Raw genomic sequence first — 19,598 nt, forward strand, 5'->3', positions numbered from 1 at the left:
CCGGACCCGTGAGGCCCGGCCTTCCAGCCCGCCCCCTCCCTCTTAACTCCGGCTACTCCTTTGATCCCGGGTCTGGGGATACAGCCCCTCCCGCAAGGGAAGGTTCGGGGGAGGAGATGGGGCAGGGAAGAGGGGGATGGGCTCAGAGCAGGTAGTTGGGACTGGTCCTTCCTGGGTGGCTGCCCCCAAGCCCTCCAGCCATCCTGAGGGTTCCCGGGTTTCGTCCCCCCACTGTAGGGGTCCTCGTAAGCCCGGGCAGGGGCGGGGCGGGGCCTCCCTCTCCCCCCCACCCCGGGGAGGGGTCTCCCCGCCCCTTCGGATTCAGCCAAGCGGAGATGAAACCTGAACCCAGGTTGGGGGCGGGGCTGGCTCCCGCTCCGACCGGGCTGGCCTGCTCCTTCATCTCCGCTTTGCCTGCACCCCAACCGTCTTCTGAGAGAGTAAGGTCGGGATCCCCAAGACGCTGGAGCAGGTGAGGTGGCGACTCAGCGCGGGAGAGAAGATCGGGTGGCCGTCGGGCCCCACCGCCCAAGGCTGACTCTCCTCTCTCCCTCCTTGGTCCACAGGGCCCGCGATGGAGCCCACAGCCCGGGGTCGCGCCCCGCCGTGAGCACCCCCTGCCCACAGCCATGCTGCCCCGAGGGCGCCCCCGGGCGCTGGGGGCCGCAGCACTGCTGTTGCTGCTGCTTCTGATCGGTTTCTTCCTGTTCCGTGGGGACCTGGACTGTGAGAGCTGCGAGCGGGAGGCGAGTGGGGGCGGGGGTGACCCGGGATCCTTACCCAGGTCGCTAACGCCACGTGTACTTCCAGACGAGCGGCCGCGGCCGCGGGGGGCTGCTGCCTTCGACGGAGACCCGCCGGCAGACCCCGGGGGCCACAACGGCTCGGATTGCATCCTGCCGCGGCCGCGGCCGCCCAAGTGCGAGGTAGGTAGGTGCGCACGGCCCCTGGCGGTGGGAATCTCAGGGGCGCCGCGCCCCCAGCCCAGGGACCTGGACACCTGTGGGAATCCCGACACCTGGTGTGGGTTCTGGCACTGACCGGCCAGCTGGGGGCGCCTGGAGTTCACACCTCCCCTTCTCCTGGCCTGGCTTCCCCATTTGTGAAATGAGGGGGTGTACTCCCACCCTGCGGAGTCCCCCTCGACACTCCTGCCTAGCTCTGATGCCGGGTGGGGCTACACTGCCCTGGGCCAGGTGAGCCCAACCATGGGTCCTTACCGTCGAGGGGAGGAGGAGGCTGCTGCCGACCTGGTGTCCCCTCCCCAGCTCTTGCAGGTGGCTATCGTGTGTGCGGGTCATAACTCCAGCAGAGACGTCATCACCCTGGTGAAGTCCATGCTCTTCTACAGGTACAGCCAGGAGTGTCCCTCTCCTCCCTTGAAGGTGGGTGTAGGAATATCCGGAGCTGGGTACAGAAAAGCTCTTGGCAGAAGTTGGTGCTGCCACTTCTGAGACCCTCGAAGGGTAGGGCTTCTCCCGTGTAGTTCCTTCTGGGGCCTTCAGCTTTCCTCCCTTGTCCTTCCTGAAGGAAAAATCCACTGCACCTCCACTTGGTGACTGACGCCGTGGCCAGGAACATCCTGGAGACGCTATTTCACACATGGATGGTGCCTGCTGTCCAGATCAGCTTCTACAACGCTGATGAGCTCAAGGCAGGAGCCCTGACCCTTCTGCACCCATCCCCAGCCATACCCAGCCCCCTCCTTCCTCCCAGGGTTGTGGGGGATCACGGGGAGAACAGGTTAGAGCTGCCTGGGACCTCCAGTCCCATCACATCTACTGAAGCTCAAATCCCTCACCCTCCTGGGGCCCACCCCTTCTTCCCCCTGTGTCACCTCAGTATGTTCTGGCACTCGTAGGCCCTTCTCTTGCAGGCTCATGCCCTGTCCTTCCACCCACAGCCCCAGGTCTCCTGGATACCCAACAAGCACTACTCTGGCCTCTATGGGCTAATGAAGCTAGTGCTGCCCAGCGCCCTGCCCCCTGACCTGGCCCGTGTCATTGTCCTGGACACAGATGTCACCTTTGCCTCCAACATTGCAGAGCTCTGGGCACTCTTTGCTCACTTTTCTGGTGAGAGGCCTGGGACCCCACCCCAGTCAGCCCCTTTCCCTGGCCCATGCAGGCCTCCCTGTGGCCTAGCCCTGAGCCGAGGTCCAGTGGCAGCCTCAGGCAGCTCCCTCGTGCCCTCCCCTCCCAGACAAACAAGTGATTGGTCTCGTGGAGAACCAGAGCGACTGGTACCTCGGCAACCTCTGGAGGAACCACAGGCCCTGGCCTGCCTTGGGCCGGGGATTTAACACAGGTGGGGACAGTTGGGGGGGGCGGGGGAGGCAGGAGGGGTGGCCACTGGTCCTTGGGCCCCAGGGGCTGGCTAGGGCACAGAATGCTTGGAAGACCCCCCAGGAAGAACGGTTCTGTAGAAGGAACACTGGGAGAAGAGCCAGAAATCACAGTTCCAACCTTGTCTGTACATGCTGAATGACTATGGCCAAATCACTTGGTTCCTCTGAGCCTCAGTTTTCTCATGCATTAAATGGCGGTGACTTTAGCAGCCCTGGGATCACCAGATTTGAGAAGATGGTTGTGGAGGTGCTCTGTAAGCTGTGCTTTGCCTCCCCTTCACCCCCGAGAGGATGAGTCGCTGATAGAGCTAGTACATGCTCACGTCTGAACAGTGAGAAAACACCAACACGTCACAAAATAAGCATTCAAAAGACACTTTCTTGAGCCCTGGCCCCAGAAGCTGGTCGTCCCAGGTGGGCATGACGACCTCTCCCCATGAGCAGGCGTGATCCTCCTGCGGCTGGACCGGCTCCGGCAGGCTGGCTGGGAGCAGATGTGGAAGCTGACAGCCACGCGGGAGCTTCTCACCCTGCCTGCCACCTCACTGGCTGACCAGGTCTGGGGGAGCTTTTGACGGGGGTGGGGCAGGCTCTGGGCCGGGATGTGATGGCTGTCTCTGCCCAGGACATCTTCAATGCCATAATCAAGGAGCACCCGTGGCTGGTGCAGCCCCTGCCCTGCGTCTGGAACGTGCAACTGTCAGACCACACGCTGGCTGAGCGCTGCTACTCAGAGGCGTCCGACCTCAAGGTGAATGGGGTAGGGGGACCGAGTGGTGGTGATGGGCCCAGGATGGGGACTCCTGTTCCCTGCTCCCATCCCCCCGCTGATGCCCTCCCTGGTCCCAGGTGATCCACTGGAACTCACCAAAGAAGCTTCGCGTGAAGAACAAGCATGTGGAATCCTTCCGCAACCTCTACCTGACCTTCCTGGAGTACGATGGGAACCTGCTGCGGAGAGAGCTCTTTGGGTGCCCCCGCCCGCCCCCTCCTGGGGCCGAGCATGTGAGAGGGAGCCGCCGTCCCTTCCCTCGGGGAGGCTCTACCCCTCTGCTCTGGTGGGACCCGGCCTTGTCTGGGGCTTGTCTGCCTGCCCCACCCAGCCCGTCCTCCTCTCCCCCATCCCCTCAGTTGCAGCGGGCCCTGGCGCAACTGGACGAGGAGGACGCATGCTTTGAGTTCCGGCGGCAGCAGCTCACTGTGCACCGTGTGCACATCACCTTCCTGCCCCACAAGCCACCGCCCCCCCAGCCCCACGATGTCACCCTGGTGGCCCAGCTCTCCATGGACCGGTGAGGGTGCCGAGGGCAGCCCCAGGGAGCACGGTGTGGTCTGGGACTGGGGGTTTCGAGAGGAGGGTTCCACTTGGTGGAAGGAAGAGCTCTTACTGCCTGATGCTTGAGGAGTTCCAGGAGTTGGAGACACTGGAGATGGTGGAAGGAGCTTGGGCTTTGGGAATCATTCAGATGTCTGGAACTGCCCCTCCGTAGCTGTGGGACCATGGGCAAGGCTTAATATCTCTGGCCCTCAGTTTTCTCATCTGTCAAATGAGAAAGTACCCACCTTGTGGGGTAGTCGTGAAGATTAAATAAGAGCATGTCAACAAGAGCCTGGAAGGTGCTCAGCAAGTCACTTGAGGGGGTGTCTGTGGCAGCTAACGCGGGAGGCATCCCAGCCCTCCCTGGGCTGACCACTCCCCTCACCCCAGGGTGCAGATGCTGGAAGCCCTGTGCAGGCACTGGCCGGGCCCCATGAGCCTGGCCTTGTACCTGACAGACGCAGAGGCCCAGCAGTTTCTGCGTTTCGTGGAGACCTCGGTGGTGCTCTCCGCCCGGCAGGATGTGGCCTACCACGTGGTGTACCGTGAAGGTCCCCTCTACCCCATCAACCAGCTTCGCAACGTGGCCTTGGCCCAGGCCCTCACACCTTACGTCTTCCTCAGTGACATTGACTTCCTGCCTGCCTACTCCCTCTACGACTACCTCAGGTGGGCGGAGGAGGGAGAGGAACGACATGTGAATGGGTGTGGATGGGGCGGGGGAAGACCCACAGGAGCCTGGCGAGTGTGTCCCTGCTCCCTCTGGGCTGCAGTGTCCTCTGTAAAGTGGGGGCCGTGTCGTTTCTCTGGGATGCCTAGGAGAGTGACAGTCTGGGACCTGCTCCCACAGCAGCTCCACGTGTGTCCAGTGGGCTTCAGGGTGAGCTGGCCCTTGAAGTCAGGTCCTACATCTAATAAAAGTAAGAGAACCACTGGGCCCAGCGCTGGAGGCAGAGCCTTCCTAGCTCTCTCCTGTTCATGGGTGCCCCATCCTCAGGGCCTCCATCAAGCAGCTGGAGCTGGGCAGCGGGCGGAAGGCAGCGCTGGTGGTGCCCGCATTTGAGACCCTGCACTACCGCTTCAGCTTCCCCAGTTCCAAGGCCGAGCTGCTGGCCTTGCTGGACGCTGGGTCTCTCCACACCTTCAGGTAGGAGAGGTCACTGCCCTGCCCTGGGGTTCCCCACACTGACCCCCTCCAGCCACGAGCTCCTAGCCTCAGCCTGGCTCCCCACCCTATCCTGCCCCACAGGTACCATGAGTGGCCCCGGGGTCACGCGCCCACAGACTACGCCCGCTGGCGAGAGGCTCAGGCCCCATACCACGTGCAGTGGGCAGCCGACTACGAGCCCTATGTGGTGGTGCCACGTGACTGCCCCCGCTACGACCCCCGCTTTGCGGGCTTCGGCTGGAACAAGGTGGCCCACGTCGTGGAGCTGGATGCACAGGTAAGGGTCACCTCGTTGTCTCCAGCCTTGATTTGAATACCTCCAGGCTCAGGGAGCTCATTATACCGCAGTGGGGCACGCTGCCCCGTTAGGCGGCACTATCGGGCATTCCACCCCTCTGCAGAACTAAAGCCGTCTGCCTTTGGCCCTGACTTTGGCTCTTAGCGGCTATCGAATAAATCTGCTCCCCATTCCCCAGAGCTGCCATCTCCCCCCAGCCCAGGCAGCGACTGTCCGCATGCCCCACCCCCCAGGAATACGAGCTGTTGGTGCTGCCGGAGGCCTTTGTCATCCACCTGCCGCACGCCCCAAGCCTGGACATCTCCCGCTTCCGCTCCAGCCCCACCTATCGTGACTGCCTCCAGGCCCTCAAGGACGAGTTCCACCAGGATCTGTCCCGCCGCTACGGGGCTGCTGCCCTCAAATACCTCACCGCCCTGCAGCAGCCCCGAGGCCCCACCTGACCTCACACCTGCCCGCCGCCCCCCCCAACTCCCTGCAGCCAGCACACTCCCTGCAGACACACAAGCGACCTTGCTGCCGCCCCACCCTCCCTGCTATTTAAATTATTTATGGTCTCTGTGGGAAGGGCTGGGGCGGCGCCTCCCTTCGCTGCTATCCTATGGCTGGGGGTCTAGTGATCCTCTGCCCCAGCTGGTTTGGGGCTGGTTCCTGCATCCTCACCTGTGACACCCCTTTTTCACAAGTAAAGTTTTAACAGTTCCTTTTCATGTTCCTCTTGGTTTGGGGCATGAGGAAGTGAGCCTGGGGAGGTGCTGAATCTGGCACGGAGGCTGCCGGGACTGGAGTGTGTCCTGTCCACCCTCCCCTGCCCCAAACCCAACACCATGAGTCTGAGAGACTTTATTTGGCTTTATTTAGTAAAATGTTAAAATAAATAAATACAAATTGATCAGCTGCTCTGTATCCCCCCCCACCCCCTCAAAACAAAAATCAAACAAACAAAAACAAAAACTTTGAAGCACAAAACTCCAAATACAAGTTCTACCAAGACTGAAATCACAAAGGGCCTGGACAAGAGACAGGTTGGGAGCTGGCTGGCTCTTTTCTGCTCAGAGCTTGCTGACCTCCGGCTGCCCGTCCTGTCCTGCCTTACTGCAGCTTACCCTGGGCTGAGGACCCAATGACACCGGAGAGAGGAGCAGGGGCCAGAGACTGCTGAGGGGACAGTGGAGTCCTCAGGGAAGAAGAGCCTTTGGGAGTGGGGAGTGAAGTGAATTTGTGAGCCCTGCTCTTCCTTTACAAGGGCTATTTTCAAGAGCTCCACCGGGGTCAGCTTCCTTCCCCTTTACTGTGGTGGGAAGGCCAAGAGGAGTCTTCTCAAAGGCCACCCCTCACTCCCTGGAAAGGAGCTGATACTGAAGACAGCTTGAAGTCAGGGTGAGAACGGGTCTCCTGTTTCCTGCCAAGGGTGCCCAGCTGAGGGCTGGGTGTGAGGTCCCCAGTCTTTTAGACAGAGCAAGGTTGCCTCCATCCAAGAGAAGCCATGGAATCTGGAGAACCCAGGGCCTGGAAAATGTACCTGGGCCACCATCCATCCTGCTACCAAAGAGCCTTTTGCCCCTTGGGGTAAAAGTCTCCTAAATTAAGCCCTTTGGATAAATAAGAAAGACCAAACCCTAAAAGGGAGGGAAGGGAGGAAGCCACTTTTGAGTGTGCTGTGTGAGTCGTGGGTTGGCACGAGAGCGCAGGCAGGCTCCACTGGCCCCAAGAGAGTAAGTGTCAGAGATGGCTGGAGAGACAGCTGCACACGCAGAGACTGAGGTGAGCAGGATACGCGACCACCCTCACAGGAGACGTGTGGGGCGAGCAACTGCGCCCATGCATACCACCTGTCGAGCCTGAGCCAAGCAGCAGCGGGGACAGAGGCGGGCCTGTCGGGAAACCGGGCACTCACATGGCGCCGGCTGGAGGCTGCCACGGCCATGTTACAGGCCCCACACAGGTAAGGCCCACGAGGGGCTGCCCCGAGCTTGGTCTCCCCGCCAGGCACAACCAGCAGGCTTGCGCCAAAAGGGCCCGATAAGGAAGGAAGAAAGCGGAACTCTGGATGAGCTCAGCAGCGGTGAGACAAGACCCAGCAGGCTCCGCGAAAGAAAAGGGACCCGCAGGCCACACTGGCAAGAACACGAGCAGGGATGATGACAGCAACATGACCTCACTGTTTCCAGGGCGCGTCACCTGAGCCACGGGACTGACAAGGGGCGTCCTGATCCAGGGCCCGGGGGGCAGCTCCTTCCTAGAGCCAGACCAGCCGCTCCCTGGCCTCTGAAGTGACTGCAGGCCAGCTGCTCTCAGGTGTGTCTGTCAGCAGCTACACTGGGGCACGGGGAAAAGCAGCAGAAGGGAAAAAGGGGGAGGGAGGGAGGGAGAGGCAGCTCCGGTGGGGCAGTCATGAACGTGTGTCTCAGGCGTCCACAGGGACCCCACAGGTCTGGAGGGACGGAGAGGGTCTTCTCTTGGCAGGACAGTGAAGGAGGAGGAGACTGGGTGACTAGGGCCCTTTCTCTGCAGTAAGGGGTGCTTGGGAATTTTGAGTCCAGAATGCGGGTTCGGGGGCAGCGTTGCCTCGTTTACTCCATACTCGCTGACTTGCACAACAGCTTATGTCTGAACCTGAGGAAGAATCCACACCCAACCCTAGGCAAGGTCAGAGTGTGACTACTCACAGCAGCTGGCAAAACCCTGGTCAATTCCTAGCCCTGCCTCCCACCCCCAAGAACCTCCAGGCAGCTCCTTTCTGAGCAAAGGCCTCTAGTGATCACAGTTTCCCACTGCTTTCAAGAGGATAGGTATTATGTGGCAACCTCCAGCCTCTGGGCCCAGACAAGTCAAATGGGAGGGCTCCAAGACAGGGCGTACAGCCCGCCTCTGGGCTCTGAACCTCTGCCAACTATTCCTCCAACTAGTCCAGGCATCTCCCAAAGCTCCCTGACTAGACATAGCACCTGGGTTTTTGCATGAGGAAAGGGAGCTCCTTTCTTTCCCCCTCAGGCAACCTTGCAGCCAGGTCCTGACTCTGAGGCCTGTGCAGCCCCTCTTAATCCCCTCTTCTAACATCCCAGGAAGATGAACGGAAATGGTTGGTAGAGATGAGACACGTTTTACCTAAGGAGTATTTCTCTGTTGCAATTGCTTTCAGGATCCATCTCTGTCTCTCTGGGCCTAACTAGGTGAGGGATAAACTACTGGGCCCTTTTCCGCCCCTCCTAGACTCTGGCCCTTAGGGGGCGGGCTCGGGAGAGATGCTCCGGGAGTGCCCGGGGTTGCAGAGCCCCCGCCTCCCTCCTGTGGCCAGATGCGCGCAATGGGCTAAAATAAAGGTCTCCAGCGGGAGCGCACACGTGACAAAATTTATTTCCCACAAGGCAAGATGATAGAAATGGTCTGAGCCTTTCAGAACCCCGCTTTTCTCAAGAAGAAGACAGGCCAAGCCAAGGCAAGCACCGCATTCTAGCCAAAGGTCACCCAGGAAGCTTGTGGGTGGGCAAAGTGGAGTAAACTCCCATCTCCGGTGACTAGAGCCAGCAGGCAGAGAAAGCAGCTGGAGATTCAGACCTCTCTTCGAAGACAAGAAGACACAAAGGCCACCCTGGGCTCTCTGTCTCAGAGACACCATGTCCCCTCAAGACATCTCACTCCCTTGTTCTTTCTAAGCACCAAGGGCTGATGCAGCCTGCCCCCTGCACCCTTCCACCAAAGCCGGGGTGCGTGCGCACCAATGAGCTTCAGTGGCCATTTCCTTCAATGCTGTCCCCCAGGCGCTCAAAATGCTGGTGGCTGAAAGACCAAGAGCAGCACCAAAGGAAGGGATCTTATTTAGGCACCAGCCTTCTGCTCTAGCAAAAGCCGAGGAGACAACACGGAGGGCCCTGACACCGTCCACACTCCATGTGGGCTTCTGAAACAGGAGCCCAGATCCCTGCACCAAGAAGACAGGACAGTCTTTTCTGAGCAGGGGAGAAGGGTGGGAGAGCTCTGCCCCTGCTCGTCAGGGCCGCAGCCGTCAGGAGGACAGAAATCATGGAGACTAGCCCACCAGTCTTGAGACACAAACACAGCAAAATGTCATCATGTTCAGCAGGTTCTGTGCTAAAAAATTATAACTACACAGCATTTTCTCCAGTTCTGACACCTTTTTAATAGAAATCACTGTTTTTAGGAAACAAATAGCACTTTTGTAATTTTTTTTTACAATGTTTCTTACCTTGATCTTAATTTAAGTAACACTAGGAAGACCTCAATCTCTTTTATTTTCCTTTTTAATTAAAAAAAAAGTTGTTGTTGTTTTCCCCCAGATACAAAGATTTTTGCCCTTGCATAAAAAAACAGTGCCCCGAACGATGACACAAGGACTCACACAGACTCACTGGACCTCACTGACACTATGATTCCTATTCTACCATGCAAGGTCTCGACTACCCTTAATTGGACTGTCAGCCTGAAAAACAGCTTCTCTATTCCTTATTTTAGTTTTTGTTACCAAAAAAAGTAAAATAAACGACAAAATAAAACTTTTTTTTAAAGAAGAAAGAACAGAAACAAAAATTTAAAAAAAAAGAGAAAAGCAACGTCTCCATTCAATTCACACACACCTGGGTCGCGTGCTGCTTCGCTCAGGATCTTCTCTTCTTATAAATATAGAAAAGGGATGGAGCTTGTTTTCAAGTAAAATCACTGATCCACCTTTTTTCCTTCCTCGACACACACACCCTTCTTCCCTGCCCCGGGCAAGGGCCACCTGAGGCCTGGGTCTGCTTGTTCTTGGAGAGGGAAGGTAACCGGACGGTGCCGATTTGCCAAAGCAGGAAAGGAGCTTGGGGAGGGGTGGGGGAGCGGAGTGCTCCGGAGAAGACCCCGGTGGCTGTTCTTGGTGTCCATCTCTCCGTGCACTGTGCCCGCCCCAGACAATATGAAATACTGCTTATCTGATATACTTTTCCCCACCCCGGCTCCCTCCCATTCCCTCCCCATCCCTTCCTCTGGGCACTGGGGTTGGTTAAATCTCGATTTCCTCTTTTTGGTTTTATAGTAGTGAAAGTTTAGAAACAGGAAAGCCCACGCACTCTTTGGACTTGTCTTCTCTACCTAAACAAACAGCTCAGCAAATAAGGGTCTGGAACCTGCTCCCCCCCACCCCGCGGCCCGTCCCCGCTCCCCACCCAACAAAACAAAAGCGAGCCCACGGTGGTGGTGGGGGCTGCCGCAGGCACACACTGGCGTGTAACAGGGAGAGCAAGTGTATTATCCACTCGGCGTGGTGCTGGCCCAGAGCCTCCAGCTGGCACGGTTTCATGTGGCGTGGTCCAGTCTTTGCATGTACACACAGAATAAGAAGGATCAATTGGCAAACTCTGGTGCCACCCGGCACAAGCATCTTCTCTCTCTCTGGAACCAAAGAACCGAAAGAATTCTGTACTTTCCAGAAGAAATCCGGCTTTGCTTGTCTAGAGTCTTCAGTGTTTTGCTCTCCTTGCCACTGGGATCCCGTGGCTTCTCCTAGCAGGGCTCTGTTATTTAGTCTCTTCCCCCTGGTTACAGTTCGCTGTGCAGCTCTGGTTGGAGGAGGAGGGGGGCGGGGAGGGCGCCGGCGTGGAGGTGCTGGCGTTGGCAGGGGGAGTGCAGTCCGGGCCGTTGGAGACGGCCCCCAGAGTGGCCTCAGAGTCTACGGGTTTGGAGAGGTCGATGCCGTGGATGAGGCGGATCAGCTGTTTTACCTTCTCCAGGGAGCTGTGCATCTCCTTCTGCCGGGCCAGGATGGTGTTCTTCATTTCCATGCATTTCTGCAGCCAATGAGAAGGGCAGTGGCACTGAGCCTCCGGCTTTTCTGACAGGCCTGGCAGCCCGCTCCAAGACAAAAGAATCCCTGTTGACTAGTGTGCGGCCCCTAGACCTTGTTCTGCTCCACACCGGAGTGGCTGCTGCTACCCAAGGGAAGGAGGAGGCCCAAGAGGCAAGAGACAGAGGGCAAGTGAGTGGTTTAAAAGCCCGCTACTTGACACTAGGACTTAACACCAAACATGAACTACCACTATAATACTGCAAAATAAAAGCCATTAAGAAAAAGCTCTCACAGCTGGGCTGAAGCTGGTTTGGGCAGGTCTGGGTACGCATCTACCTTGCTAATGGCGCTGATATGCTCAGGGCTGGGCTGAGCTTCTACAGGGCAGACACAAGCCAGTGGTATCTGGATTCAGTCTGAGGGCCTGCTGAGGATCATGGGGTCAGCAAGATTTTAGAGGCAGGGCCTGGGGTGGTATACTTAGTGATATTTAGGAGAATCAAAGACTGCAGCCAACAGAAGGCCTTCTGCTTGGTCAGGGACTTGTAGTCTTTTGCCCTTTTGTACTTGGCCTCCCACACCTGCTGGCTTCTGTTCTAGGCAGGAAAAGCGATGTGAAACCTGCCAGCCACGGGCAGCATGATGAGGAGAGACAGCGTGACGGCCACCAAGTCCAGGGCACCACCTGGCGTCCATGAGGGCGGAGGCCACCTCACTCCAAGAAGGGGACCTACTCAACGGAAAAGAAAGCCTGCTCCTGTCAGGAGAAGCCTCTGAATCCCTGCTGCAAACACAAACCCCTTTCCCACCTGGTCAGCCAGGGGTAGTATGTACTTCCAGTACTTGTCTCTAGAAAGCGCTCTTCCTCAGGCTGGTCAGATAAACCTGGAGAGGCAATCAGCAGGGCATGGAAGAGGGGGCGGGAGGAAAGAGCCATGCAGGTGGACCCACTAGCTAGGGTGACTGGGAAGAATTACACGCGGGGGCCTGGTCTGTGTCAGGCGGCTCCACACCCCTCCCATACACACTCAGGAGCACGCAGGGGTGCTGGCTATGCTGCTGTAGCTGCTACTTGATCTCTTCAGCCAGAAGACTGAAAATCTTCTCTCAGGTCAAAGCCAAGAGGATGTTCCAGAGCTTGGCTAAGGCACCGTATACCAAATGGCCACCTGTACCTGAGGGCCAAACTCTAACTGGAAGCAAACTGCAACCACCCAGGTTAACAGTGTTAATAAGCGGAAGGCATGGATCAGCGCTTGAGAGCCACACGCACTGTTATGTACACAGAAAGTTCTGTACCTCTGTACCTATCACCGAAAGCATGAGGTTTACTTACACTTATAGAATTGCTGAGCTGTTTCACCTTCTGCTCTAGTTGTTCTCGTTCTTGTTTTAAATCTGAACTCCATTTAAGTAATTTCTGTTTTTCTTCTTCTTTTGCTGGGAAAAAAGAAAAAGGATCTTGTTTTTGACAATAAATTCTGTGAAAAGGCCACTATGTTCAGAAGGCTTGCCAAAGAAGATATCTTCCTCAAAGCTCCCCAGGCCCCACAGCCAGTGCACAGAACCTGCCCACTTAGACTCTCCCTTTTATATGTAAAGGGACGCTAAGAAAACTGTCCGTGGTGGCTTGGGCCTGGCTTTACATAAATATCACTTCTCATTTTTCCCCCCCAAGAAAGTGCTACAACAAACTTTTTATTTCGTTCAATAAAAGCTTTTCATTTTTAAATTTATAGTTCCTTTTGAAAACAAAACAAATACTGTCTCCTAGTACTTGTTTGTTTTTTTTTAAACAAAGGGAGACTTATACAAAAGGCAGTATGGATAACTCTTTACCTGCTTTATAGGCAATGTAGGAATGAACAATTGCTAAAGTTCCAGGCCATGGAATTGCTTCTTCCTTCTTCAGCATCTGAAAAGATTTTTAGAATTTTACCCTTGAGAAAGATATGTAAACACACATCCACTGTGTAGTAACAAGCAACAGTGTCTGTAGCTATTGGCAGACAAAATCCAGGAAGGACTTACGGTGGCAGTGTTGCAAAACCCTGGTCTATAGTTTCTGGACTACAAAGTCCCAGTTTATCAGCCTGAAAGAATGAGGGTCAATGGCAGGAAGAGCCAAGCCACCTGAGCCCTGGCTTAGAAAGAGGCTGGGACTTGGCTAGGCATTCCCGTCTTTTCATGCCTGCTACACGACCCCCAACTACTCCCAACCGTCAGAAACATCAGCACAGAAGCTGCAGGTCTGCATAATGGCAGCAGCCACTGGCAGCTTCGTCCTTCGCCTGACATGGGCTGCCTGTCGCAATTTTAGCTTATATGTGCCTCAAAGACAGCCTGACCAAGGAAATTAAGTATCAGTTCCAAGTACTGAAGTGTAATCTAGACCCCGAGTAGAAAATTATCAGAGGGTCACAAAGCAGCATCAGGAAGAGAACAGAGAGAACTGTCTCTGCTACATCATGGAGACAGTAAGGGTGAAGACCAAGATTTAAAGGGGAAAACCAGAATTCCCTCAACTCAGGATTCCAGAGAACCGAGCAGGACCCCAAAGCTTGCTGAGCTACTGGGCTTATTATCTATTTAATATTTATACTTTTGCCTACTTCCAAAAAGGTCTCAAGACAGCTTATAATAAAAACATAAAGACATAAAGATACATGGATAGTTTAAATAAAAAATCAGAAACTAAACAGAAAAGGGAGGGAAGAGGCTTTCTCTTCTTTCAAATCCATGAAATATTAAGACAGTACTTTTATAGTTAGTCCTCTGATCCTGACGATGACACAGGTTAAAAGTAAAACTGCTCTTATTTGAATTAAATGGTCAATTGGGCACTTCCCTTTAAGGATTTTATTTCCAGAGTTTCAACCATATGCTGAGTTTGGACCATTTTTAGAGAATGAGGCAGACAGTCTTATGGACTTTTAAGGGTAAAGGTAATGAAAAGATAAGTCATTTCAAATAGAGGGAAGCAGTTAGGGTCTCTCCACCTGTACATGAGTCACTGCCTCATGAACAGAGAACCTCTGAGAGGAGGGATGCTGTGGGGGTGAGTGCTGTGCTGTAAACAGGGCAGATGTGGCTCGGAGAACTACTGGAGAGGAAAGAGACTCAGCCACTCCCTCAGCTTAGAGGGGAAAGGAGGTCCTTCTCCTCCTCTGTCCCTCATCCTTTCTGACGCACCCACAGTACCTGGTCCTGACATCTGGGACAGATCCACATGCCCTTGGGAATCGTTTTCAGGGGAGGGTCCAAGCAGTCCAGATGATATACACGGGAACACGTGTCACACATCAGCAACTGGCCACTTTTTCTGCAAACACTGCAAAAATCCTCATGGATATCACCCTATGAAATTGAGAGGAAAGGTAAGAGAAAGGACAAAAAGGTAAAACTGGAATGTTAACGTGCACATTCTGGATACATATAAATGTTTTAGGACAATCAGCGGTGCCCCTCCAACTCATTGCAAGAGTGTTCAAGAAAAGCAGGAATTACCAATGGTGCAAGCCTGCTCTATAGAGTTGAGGTTCCCCAGGTGGGGCTAGTATTCTTAACCTTAAAGTAGAGTTTACAAGCAACTGTAACTGTGGGGTCACCTAGGCCAAAATTAGCTTTACAGGTGATAACTCAGCATTTAAGTCTTGGTACAGTCCAACTCACAAATCATAAAGTTTAAAGACATTGAAATCCATTCATCATCATTTCCCATCATCAATGGGAAAGAAGACAGACAAGAAATGGAGGTTTTCGCTAAACTCTTTGCTTGCTCTGGGAGAAAAACTATAGCCAAAGTTCAAACAGGAAAGTATTAAGTCAGGAGCAAAGTAAACTCCTATGAGTTTTCTAACATGAAGAATTAAAAAAGCCAAACAGCTGGCAGTGTTCTCTTAAAACCAGTATTTGGCATTCGCTGTTCAATGGACCGTTCTATTCCGGGAGGTTTTATTCCTCCCTGTAAAATGCTTCACCAGATAGATAAAGAAGAGCAGCCTAAGTGCACTCTGCTAGTCTCTCCCGCCTCCATCAGTGATGGTTCTGGTACTCAGGTGAGTCTGTGGGAGCCCTCTCAACAAAAGGCACCATCAGAAAAAAGCAGATCTATTTAAAATTTGGACAGAACATATTAAAAAAAAATGAGGTATTAAAGAGGTGTGTTTCAGTAAGTCAATCCCTGGCCTGTTCTCTAAACAGGATTAACGCTGCTGATAAGGACACCAGGGAAGGGAAGACTGAAGGGTCAGGCCAGAGGTTAACTAACAAGGCAGCACCTCAGCTTGGAGTAGACCCCGGCCTTTTCACTTCCAATGTGTTGTTTTAGAATTCTAGGCTATTCTGACAGAAGGCCTATTACAGAAATTTTGCACAAGAAGCAATGATACAGAAAGCGATGCCCAGTTCTTCCTTTCTATGATATAACCCCTCAACCACGATTGCTGAAAGGAACACATCTTCCCAGACCTACTACTTCTATCCAAAGGAAAGGAAAGGAACTATCTGGCAGTATCTACATATCTAGGGTATCTGGTGGCCTAGAAAACTGGCTGCAAAAAGTTGTAAGCTACTTCAAAGTGTGGATGGATGTTAATCTCTTTTAGTAAGACAATGTTACCTCTGGGCAGTCAAAAAATAAGATACTTAGTACATGTGTAAAAATACTACATAAGAATGCAGCCTAACAGTGTAACTTCAAGGCACCAAAAGATGTTAAGGTTTCATCCCTAGATTAACTGTGACTTTCTTCTTAAAATCAGCCTGAGGGTGGCTCTCCTCTAGAGACCTAGTCTTTCTTGAACCTTCGCCCCATGTTGTAAGTCTGCATCTTTAATAAGTTTATAATAATTTTATGGCTTCAGAAACTCTTTTACACGAACCACAGGTAAAATTATCACTGATGAAGTAAATGAGACAAACTGGACATCTTATTCCAAATACCTATCTTATTTGTTGGGTAAAGAGCTCTGCTCACTTTCCTTTGCTCCAGAGTAAGGAGAACATCAGGAAGTGGAAGGTGGAGAGTACATAAAATAAAGGTTAAATAATTTCTTTCAAGTTCCTAAAGGAAAGAAAACTTCTATCCTATTTACATATCCTGTAGCAGCAGTTCATAAGCTTTTCAGTGTCAGGACCCCTTAGTAACTCTTAAAATTACTATAACCACCTCAAAGTGCTTTTGCTTATGTGAGTTGTATCTATTGCTACTTATTGTACTAGAAGTTTTAAAACTTTTCTATTTTGAAATAAATAACAGAATCACAGGAAGTTACAAAAATCATGTATTGAAGAATGTTAAAATCCAAGAACACCCAAGGGCACATTCAGTTAGCCCTCAGAGTGCTATCACCACTTATCATGTAGTACCTGGAAAACCCCACTGTCCTACTTTTGAGAAAATGAGAATGAAAATGGCAAAGAATATTTTGGTATTATCATGAAAATATTTTTGATTTTATATTTTGATTGATATTATATTTTAAAATACATAAAATTATATTTTATATTTTGACCCCCTGTAAGAGTCTCAGTATCATACCCAGACCACAGATTGAGAACTACTGCCCACAGAAATGAATATAAAATGCCAAGATATGTATTTCATCCACGTAGAATTGGTTCTTTGCTTAAAGAGAGCAGAGGAAGTCCCACAGAGTTGCTGCACCAGGTCCAAAGGGTTAGGCTTTGGTGACTGACCAAATTACTACCATAAACCAAATAGTAAGTTGAATGATGGCTGACCCATGATCCTTTGCTAGGAGCTAAAGATGTATGTTTTTTGGAAACACCCTGGCTGTATCAATTGCAACCTCATCATCTGCTAAACAAATTTTATAACTGTGTCAACATATCTTCCCTTCCCATAAAAATGATGATAGTGGCAACAAGATACATCCTAAAGATTAGTGACCGGCTGGGTCTTGTATTACCAACTCCTTCTAGATGGTTACTGATCCCCAGGAAATACCTGCCTTTCAACTGTAATTGTTTAATTAACATTGCTGGGGCTTATGCTACCCAGCAGCAAACACAGAGCCCTGTGTGTTGATTTTAATCACTGCCACTGTTGGGACACTGTAAAAGTAGAAGTCAATTATCTTTAAAGAAAATCCATTCCACTAGGTTTAACCGAGAAAGTTCTCAACATATTTAATGGTTTTAGAAAAGCTTTCTTTTACCTTTTGATTCCTGAAAAGAACAAAGTTTCCATTTTAAGACGAAACCTGGCAAGAGCATTTAGTTTGTGATTTGATCTGAGTGGATCCTTTGGGTTGAGCCTCTCAAAGAAAATCATAAACCTCCTCAGCCAAAAGTCACAAAAAAGAAAAACAACATATTCTTTAGGAAAGATACTCACTTGCAGACCCACAATCATCTGTCTCCCAGCATCTGTGCATCACCTTGCAAAGGGATCCCTACCAAGAAGCCATGAGGTGGCAATACCTCGGCAATGCTTCAACTGAGGAAAACGGAGATAATCTTTGGTGCAAACAAAGTTTCTGACAGGGACTCCTGGTGCTCATTAACAGGACAGGTAGAAAACCTGTGACAATCACTAATGCCAAAAACCAATGCTGAATCTTGAGAGCAAGACTGGGTCTGTAGCCACTAGCTATTGCCCAAGGAAGGAAATCTGCCCGAGAACTCTTCTATGACCCTGGTCCTCCGAAGATGACACTTCCTTTGTTGTTTCTGGAACTGTAACTCAGGATGTGCATACGGTATGCTTTTGCTATTTGAAGAGGGGTAGACCTAATTATTAAGTACTAAGAAGCTTCAAGTTCAAGGGATTTTACCTGAAGACGATCCTAAAGACAAGCTCTGTAATTCACAAAAGAACTGGGATGTGCACAAAATGAAACTCTTGGTTTCCCTCCTCAAACCTGCTCATCTTCCAGTAAATGGCAGCTTTATCCTTTAAGTTGTTTAGGCCAAAACCTTTGGCTATTCTCTTTTTCTCACATCCCCTTATCTAATCCTGCTGGCTCTTCAAAATATATGCAGACCCCATCAGTTTTTTCCATCTCTACTTCCGCCATTCAATCGGGCCAAGCCATCATGAGCTCTTCCCAGGATGACTGCAACAACCTCCTAACTGGTCTCCCGGCTCCCATCCTATCCTCCCCACAGTCTCTTCTCCGTTGTCAGACACAGTGATCACTCTAAAATCCAAGCCAATTTTGCAAACGCCTTAAAAATAATAAATGCACAGGATAGCTCATACCTTGGGTCACAAATCAAGCCTTGGTAAATTTAAGAAAATTGAAATCGTATCAAGTATCTTTTCCGACCACAACATTATGAGACTAGATATCAATTACAGGGAAAAAGCTGTAAAAAACACAAACACATGGAGGCTAAACAATACACTACTAAATAACCAAGAGATCACTGAAGAAATCAAAGAGGAAATCAAAAAATACCTAGAAACAAATGACAATGAAAACACGATGACCCAAAACCTATGCGATGCAGCAAAGGCAGTTCTCAGAGGGAAGCTTATAGCAATACAATCCTACCTCAAGAAACATCTCAAATAAACAACCTAACTTTACAAGTAAAGCAATTAAGAGAAAGAAGAACAAAAAAACCCCAAAGTTAGCAGAAGGAAAGAAATCATAAAGATCAGCTCAGAAATAAATGAAAAAGAAATGAAGAAAACAATAGCAAAGATCAATAAAAGTAAAAGCTGGTTCTTTGAGAAGATAAACAAAATTGATAAACCTTTAGCCAGACTCATCAAGAAAAAAAGGGAGAAGACTCAGATCAACAGAATTAGAAATGAAAAAGGAGACGGCACAACTGACACTGCAGAAATACAAAGAATCATGAGAGATTACTACAAGGAACTCTATGCCAATAAAATGGACAACCTGGAAGAAATGGACAAATTCTTAGAAAAGTACAACGTTCCGAGACTGAACCAGGAAGAAACAGAAAATATAAACAGACCAATCACCAGCAGAGAAATTGAAACTGGGATTAAAAATCTTCCAACAGACAAAAGCCCAGGACCAGATGGCTTCACAGGCGAATTCTATCAAACACTTAGAGAAGAGCTAACACCTATCCTTCGCAAACTCTTCCAAAATATAGCAGAGGGAGGAACACCCCCAAACTCATTCTATGAGGCCACCATCACCCTGATACTAAAACCAGACAAAGATGTCACAAAGAAAACTACAGGCCAGTATCAGTGATGAACATAGACGCAAAAATCCTCAACAAAATACTAGCAAACAGAATCCAACAGCACATTAAGAGGATCATACACCATGATCAAGTGGGGTTTATCCCAGGGATGCAAGGATTCTTCAATATACACAAATCAATCAGTGTGATAAACCATATCAACAAATTGAAGGGTAAAAACCATATGATCATCTCAATAGATGCAGAAAAAGCTTTAGACAAAATTCAACACCCATTTATGATAAAAACCCTCCAGCAAGTAGGCATAGAGGGAACTTACGTCAACATAATAAAGGCCATATATGACAAACCCACAGCCAACATCATTCTCAGTGGTGAAAAACTGAAACCATTTCCATTAAGCTCAGGAAAAAGACAAGCTTGCCCACTCTCACCACTACTATTCAACATAGTTTTGGAAGTTTTAGCCACAGCAATCAGAGAAGAAGAAGAAATAGAAGGAATGCAAATTGGAAAAAAAGAAGTAAA

General features: G+C 51.1%; 2 protein-coding genes and 1 long non-coding RNA gene across 35 annotated transcripts in view; 1 reads left to right on the forward strand and 2 right to left on the reverse strand.

Annotated features, from left to right (window-relative positions):
- The first annotated feature begins 346 nt into the window (after window positions 1-346).
- LARGE2 (LARGE xylosyl- and glucuronyltransferase 2) lies at window positions 347-5,723 on the forward strand. Of its 5 annotated transcripts, none has more exons than XM_032639676.1 (15): window positions 347-472; window positions 567-726; window positions 811-926; window positions 1,269-1,351; window positions 1,531-1,654; window positions 1,904-2,075; window positions 2,203-2,307; window positions 2,792-2,904; window positions 2,973-3,098; window positions 3,197-3,352; window positions 3,479-3,639; window positions 4,056-4,334; window positions 4,663-4,812; window positions 4,915-5,110; window positions 5,365-5,723. In XM_032639676.1, the coding sequence occupies exons 2-15, from the start codon at window positions 630-632 to the stop codon at window positions 5,572-5,574; spliced, it is 2,088 nt and encodes a 695-aa protein (XP_032495567.1). In that variant the 5' UTR covers window positions 347-472; window positions 567-629; the 3' UTR covers window positions 5,575-5,723. The 5 variants fall into 5 exon arrangements, with proteins under 5 accessions (XP_032495567.1, XP_032495569.1, XP_032495565.1 ...); XM_032639678.1 differs by having other exon boundaries at window positions 3,197-3,282; window positions 4,124-4,334; XM_032639674.1 differs by having other exon boundaries at window positions 567-926.
- On the reverse strand, window positions 2,326-3,965 carry LOC116757680. Its single transcript, XR_004351053.1, has 3 exons — window positions 3,736-3,965; window positions 3,216-3,298; window positions 2,326-2,672 (listed from the first exon to the last, which is right to left on the reverse strand). It is a non-coding gene; the product is annotated as an uncharacterized LOC116757680 (long non-coding RNA).
- A 242-nt stretch (window positions 5,724-5,965) lies between the features above and the next one.
- Window positions 5,966-19,598, reverse strand: part of PHF21A (PHD finger protein 21A) — a 195,179-nt gene continuing 181,546 nt past the window's right edge. For all 29 annotated transcript variants that reach the window (XM_032639708.1, XM_032639701.1, XM_032639709.1 and 26 more), the window contains 4 exons: window positions 14,115-14,270; window positions 12,753-12,828; window positions 12,250-12,353; window positions 5,966-10,914 (listed from right to left, as the gene is read on the reverse strand). In XM_032639708.1, the coding sequence (XP_032495599.1) occupies window positions 10,645-10,914; window positions 12,250-12,353; window positions 12,753-12,828; window positions 14,115-14,270 (606 nt within the window). In that variant the 3' untranslated portion in view covers window positions 5,966-10,644. The remainder of the gene's footprint in view (window positions 10,915-12,249; window positions 12,354-12,752; window positions 12,829-14,114; window positions 14,271-19,598) is intronic.

The sequence above is a fragment of the Phocoena sinus genome, chromosome 8 (assembly GCF_008692025.1).
Source record: "Phocoena sinus isolate mPhoSin1 chromosome 8, mPhoSin1.pri, whole genome shotgun sequence".
Taxonomy (NCBI): domain Eukaryota; kingdom Metazoa; phylum Chordata; class Mammalia; order Artiodactyla; family Phocoenidae; genus Phocoena; species Phocoena sinus.

Coding starts and splice junctions, on each gene's coding strand:
- LARGE2 (XM_032639674.1), top strand. CDS start 630: ATGCTGCCCCGAGGGCGCCCCCGGGCGCTGGGGGCCGCAGCACTGCTG. Junction 2,308..2,791: donor GGGCCGGGGATTTAACACAG/GTGGGGACAGTT, acceptor CCCCATGAGCAG/GCGTGATCCTCCTGCGGCTG. Junction 4,813..4,914: donor GGGTCTCTCCACACCTTCAG/GTAGGAGAGGTC, acceptor CCTGCCCCACAG/GTACCATGAGTGGCCCCGGG.